The 5,000-nt window shown below is 41.3% G+C and overlaps 1 protein-coding gene across 1 annotated transcript in view; it reads right to left on the reverse strand.

The window, feature by feature from the left end:
* Positions 1-5,000, reverse strand: part of LOC119580540 (calcium-activated chloride channel regulator 1-like) — a 32,034-nt gene that overhangs the window by 300 nt on the left and 26,734 nt on the right. The window contains exons 28-33 of the mRNA XM_037928658.1: positions 4,616-4,769; positions 4,196-4,304; positions 3,677-3,777; positions 2,525-2,651; positions 1,647-1,884; positions 1-412 (exon numbers count right to left, since the gene is read on the reverse strand). The exon at positions 1-412 is cut by the window's left edge and continues 300 nt beyond it. Of these exons, the coding sequence (XP_037784586.1) occupies positions 319-412; positions 1,647-1,884; positions 2,525-2,651; positions 3,677-3,777; positions 4,196-4,304; positions 4,616-4,769 (823 nt within the window). The 3' untranslated portion in view covers positions 1-318. The remainder of the gene's footprint in view (positions 413-1,646; positions 1,885-2,524; positions 2,652-3,676; positions 3,778-4,195; positions 4,305-4,615; positions 4,770-5,000) is intronic.

Here is a 5,000-nt window from a genome sequence, read left to right on the forward strand (position 1 = left end):
TAATAATAATAATAATAATGATAATAATAATAATAATAATAATAATAATAATAATAATAATAATAATAATAGCACATTGCAATCAAAGTCTAACTTGACCTTCCTTTTTTTGACCAATTTTTCCCTCCAAGTCTTGAGAAATATCCAATCCAAAATACGAGCCAAAAATCACATCTATTAAAACAAAAACAAGACAAAAAATTAATCAGTACCAAGGATTAAAAAAAAAATTAAATCCTATAGCCATGTTGATCTTTCGCATGACCGCATGACAAGCCATGCAAATGTGCCATGCGGCGTGTCACTCGGTGTCACGTGTCACCCGATGACGATGAGGGTGAGGGACAGCCCCGTCTTGTCAGCGGGGGGCGGGGGGGGCGGGATCAGGACTGACACTATGTTGGAGACGAGGCTGTGAAGAATAGGGAGAGGGATGATAATAGGGATAATTGGTGATGATGGTGGTGATGGTGGTAATGGTGATGATGGTGATGGTGATGATGGTAATGATGGTGATGATGATGGTAATGATGATGGTGATGGTGGTGATGGTGATGATGGTGATGATGGTGATGGTGGTGATGGTGATGATGGTGGTGATGGTGATGATGGTGGTGATGGTGATGGTGGTGATTGGTGATGATGATGGTGATGATGGTGATGATGGTGGTGATGGTGATGATGGTGGTGATGGTGATGGTGGTGATGGTGATGATGGTGGTGATGGTGATGGTGGTGATGGTGATGATGGTGGTGATGGATGATGGTGGTGATGGTGGTGATGGTGGTGATGGTGATGATGGTGGTGATGGTGATGATGGTGGTGATGGTGATGATGGTGATGGTGATGATGGTGTGGTGATGGTGATGGTGATGATGGTGGTGGTGATGATGGTGGTGATGGTGGTGATGGTGATGATGGTGGTGATATGGTGATGGTGATGATGGTGATGGTGATGATGGTGGTGATGATGGTGATGGTGATGATGGTGGTGATGATGGTGATGGTATGATGATGGTGATGTGATGATGTGATGGTGATGATGATGGTAAGAATGGGTGATGGTGACGAAAGTGAAATAATGAAATAAAGATAACAGTAATAATATTGATCATATTGCAAATACTAATACTGATATCAATTCGTGCAAGAAAAAGTTAAAAAAACGGAACAGCTAAACAAACAAAAGACCAAATAAATGAACAAATAAACAAATAAAAAATAAATGAACAAACAACCGAACAATTAAAGATAAAAACAAACGGACGAACAATAAATAAACAAACAAAATATAAACAAACCAATAAACAAATAAATGAACAATTAAACGTTAAACAATTTTACAAACAAATGAACATTTAAACAATCGAACGAAAAATCAAACAAACAAACAAACAAACGAACGAACGAACAATAAAATAAACAAACAAATGAACAATTAAACAAACAAACAAACAATTAAGCAAACAAAAAACAAACAAACAAATGAACAATAATATAAACAAACAATTAAACAAACGAACAAAGAAACAAACGAACAATTAAACAAAACAAACGAACAATTAAACAAACAAACAAAGAAACAAACAAACAATTAAACAAAGCAAACAAGCAAGCAAAGCAAACAAGCAAGCAAAGTCCCCACCTCTTGTTGCCAGCGTCGTCGACCGCCCTGAGCGCCACCAAGTACGGAGTGTCATACTTGACCTCCTCCTCGAGAGTGAGTTCGAGCGCCACCTTCCGGCCAGCCTCGACGAGCAGAAGGGTCAAGTTGGCGGACTCTGCCACCGAGAGCAAGAGCGTGGTGGCGTTGGCAGCGCTGTCGAAGGCGTCCTCGTGGAGGTGCGTCGCGTTGTGGGCCATGCGGATTTCGTAGCCGCTAACTGGGGGGAGGAGGGGGAGGGGGGGTTAGTGGGGAGGGAGAGAGGGAGGATGGGGGGGGAGGAGGGGGAGGAGGAGGATGTGGGGGTGATGGGGGTGAGGGTGATGATGGGGAGGGGGGTTAGTGGGGAGGAGAAGAGGGAGGAGGGGGGGATGGGAAGGGGGAGGAGGGTGAGGGGGAAGATGGGTGGTGATGGGGGTGGATGGGGGAGTGATGGGGGTGATGGGGATGAGGATGGGGGGGGGTTAGTGGTGAGGGAGAGATGGGGGGGAATGGTATGGTGTTGAGGGTGAGGCAAGGGATGATGGGATAAGGGGAGAGGTGTGTGGGAGAGAGGGGTAGGGAGGAGAGAGAGAGAGGAGAGGAGGCAGGGATGAGAGGATAAGAGATTAGAGAGGAGAGAGAGAGAGAGAGAGAGACAGAACAAAGAAGACAGAGAGAGAGAGAGAGAGAGAGAGAGAGACGAGAGAGAGGGGAGAGAGGAGAGAGCAGAGAGAGAGAGAGAGAGAAGAGCCAGACAGACAGAGACAGACAGAAAAAAAAGAAAAAAAAAAAAAGAAAAACACCACCATCAGCAAGCCAAAATACAATAAACACAACTTAAATTAACGGGAAGGATAGACACCCCCCAACATACACACCTGTACCGGTATCAAAATCATCGCCCGTAGCAGTCCACGTTAAACTGAGGTTCGTTTTTTCTAAGGTCATATGCAAATCTGTGACGCGAGATGGAGCGAAGGAATCACCTGTTGGAATCACCGTCACCTGTGAGAGAGAGAATAAAAGTAGGTATCACTGTATCTAAAAAAAATAACTGCTATTATAATGGGTGGTTTCAGGTGTGTGTGTAAATATCGTAGGTGAGTAAAAGTCGTGGGTGAGTAAATATCGTAGGTGAGTAATAGTGGGTGAGTAAATACCGTAGGTGAGTAATAGTGGGTGAGTAAATGTCGTAGGTGAGTGAAAATCGTGGGTGAGTAAACATCGTAGGTGAGTAGAAATGGTAGGTGAGTAAATATATATGAATTAGTATCATACATGAGTAAATATTATATATGAGTTAGTATCATACATGAGTAACTATAAGAGTAAATATCAGGTACAAGTAAATATATATGAGTAAATATGATTTATGAGTTAACCCAATCTGCACGTATGGCAAGAACACATGCCATGTCCACTGCAATAGAAGTTTATTTATTGTATTTACACATAGATGGCTCTGCATGTACTTAATCACCAAGGAGTCCGTTATTACTCCTACCTGTCTCACCTGTTTACCCTTTTCCTTGACTTTTGGAAAGGATCTTTTGCATTATTTCATTGTCTTAAATGCTACCAAGATCTTAATAACATTTTCATAATCATAACATCAATCACAATAATAATAGTAACGATATCAACTGTATTAAAAAGAAAAAAAAACATTTTCCCGATTTCCCCAATTCAAGGAATGGGGAAATCAGGATCGGTCTTAAGGGCCTACTGATAGACTCCTTGAGTACATATGGAGGTATCTGTATGTAACAAAAAAATCACAAAAAAACTACAAGGGACAGAACACAAACCCGTGGCGGTTGGGTTAATATCACACGAGTAAATGTTATATATGAGTCAATGTCTTATATGAGTAAATATATATGAGTAAATGTTAAGTATGAGTGAATACATATGAATGAATATCTATGAGTAGACATCATATATAAGGAAATACCGCGTATGAATAAACACCATCACCATTTTCACAAAAAAAGAAAGAAAAAAAAAACACGGCCATCCCCCCCCCCTACCTGGAAGGAACCGCCGGGAGCAACGCGAGTGAAGTTTCCTGTAGGCGTGGCTGTCGCAGGGTCGAGGGGCACGACGCTCCCGCAGCAGTAAGGAGTTGTACCTGTGGGAGGGACAGTAGCTGATTATTATCACTATTATTGATATTATTATTATTATCATAATTATTATTATTATTTTGAACGGCCTTATATGCATTCTGTATAGTTACGTACTTCGCTCTTTAACATTAGATAATCCAACATCTGTAATCAAAACCGAATACAGAAAAAAACGAGACTCTAGAACCAAAACACACCAGGAATCCCAACGAAACATCTTAAAAAACCCACCTTGAACGAAAAAAAAGGTATGAATGAGAATGACTATCTCCACAATACACGAGATGAATTCGACCGCTCTCATTCATAACTTATCTACATCTATCAACGTGACAAACATTCCAACCCGCCTTTGAATTCCAAAACCAGAAGCATGAAGAACTGAAAGCAGAGTTTCAAAATGTCTTTCAGAAAACTTACCGAGCGGATGCGCTGAAACGGACCGTACGTAGCGAGCTGCTTTGTGGCTTCTCTTTCTCCTGGAGGTCGTGAAGCCGTTGTTGACAAGGGCGCCGCCGTCACTCCACACCTGCAGGTAGATAGGGGTAGATGAGGGAGAGGCTGGTGTCAAAGGAGGAGGGGAAGGAGAAGAAAAAAAAAGTGAAGGTCAGGTTGAATAACGATAATAATAACAACAACAATAATAATAAAATATAATAAAATAATAATAATAATAATAACAATGATGATGATAACAATAATAATAATAATAATGATAATAATAATAATAATAATAATAATAATAATAATAATAACAATAACGATAATAACAACAATAATAACAATAATAATAACAACAATAACAACAACATAATGCACTCCCCCTAAAACAGAGCTAACCTGGGCCTTGACAGAGTACCTCCCGACGGAGGAGTACTTGGTGAGATAGCCCGAATAAATGCCATCTCCCGCTTGAGAATCTCCTCCATTGCCGTTGTCGTGGAGCTCAAGCTCCTGGGGGGCTCCGGCTGAACTTGTCTCGCTGATCAAAGCTCTGTTGGTGTTTGTGGACAGTTAGTTTGGAGCTCACTCTTCGGAGCCGCGGAGATCTTGTGTGGGTCGTTGGGGATGGGGTTTTGAGCGCTGTTGTGATGTTGAGGTGTTGTGATGTGTTGTTGAGATGCTGTGATGTTTCGTTAAAATAATGAGATGTGATGTGTCGTTAAAATAATGAGATGTGATGTGTCGTTAAAATGTTGTGATGTGATGTGTTGCTGAGATGTAA

The sequence above is a fragment of the Penaeus monodon genome, chromosome 14, assembly GCF_015228065.2.
Source record: "Penaeus monodon isolate SGIC_2016 chromosome 14, NSTDA_Pmon_1, whole genome shotgun sequence".
NCBI classification, from domain to species: Eukaryota; Metazoa; Arthropoda; class Malacostraca; order Decapoda; family Penaeidae; genus Penaeus; species Penaeus monodon.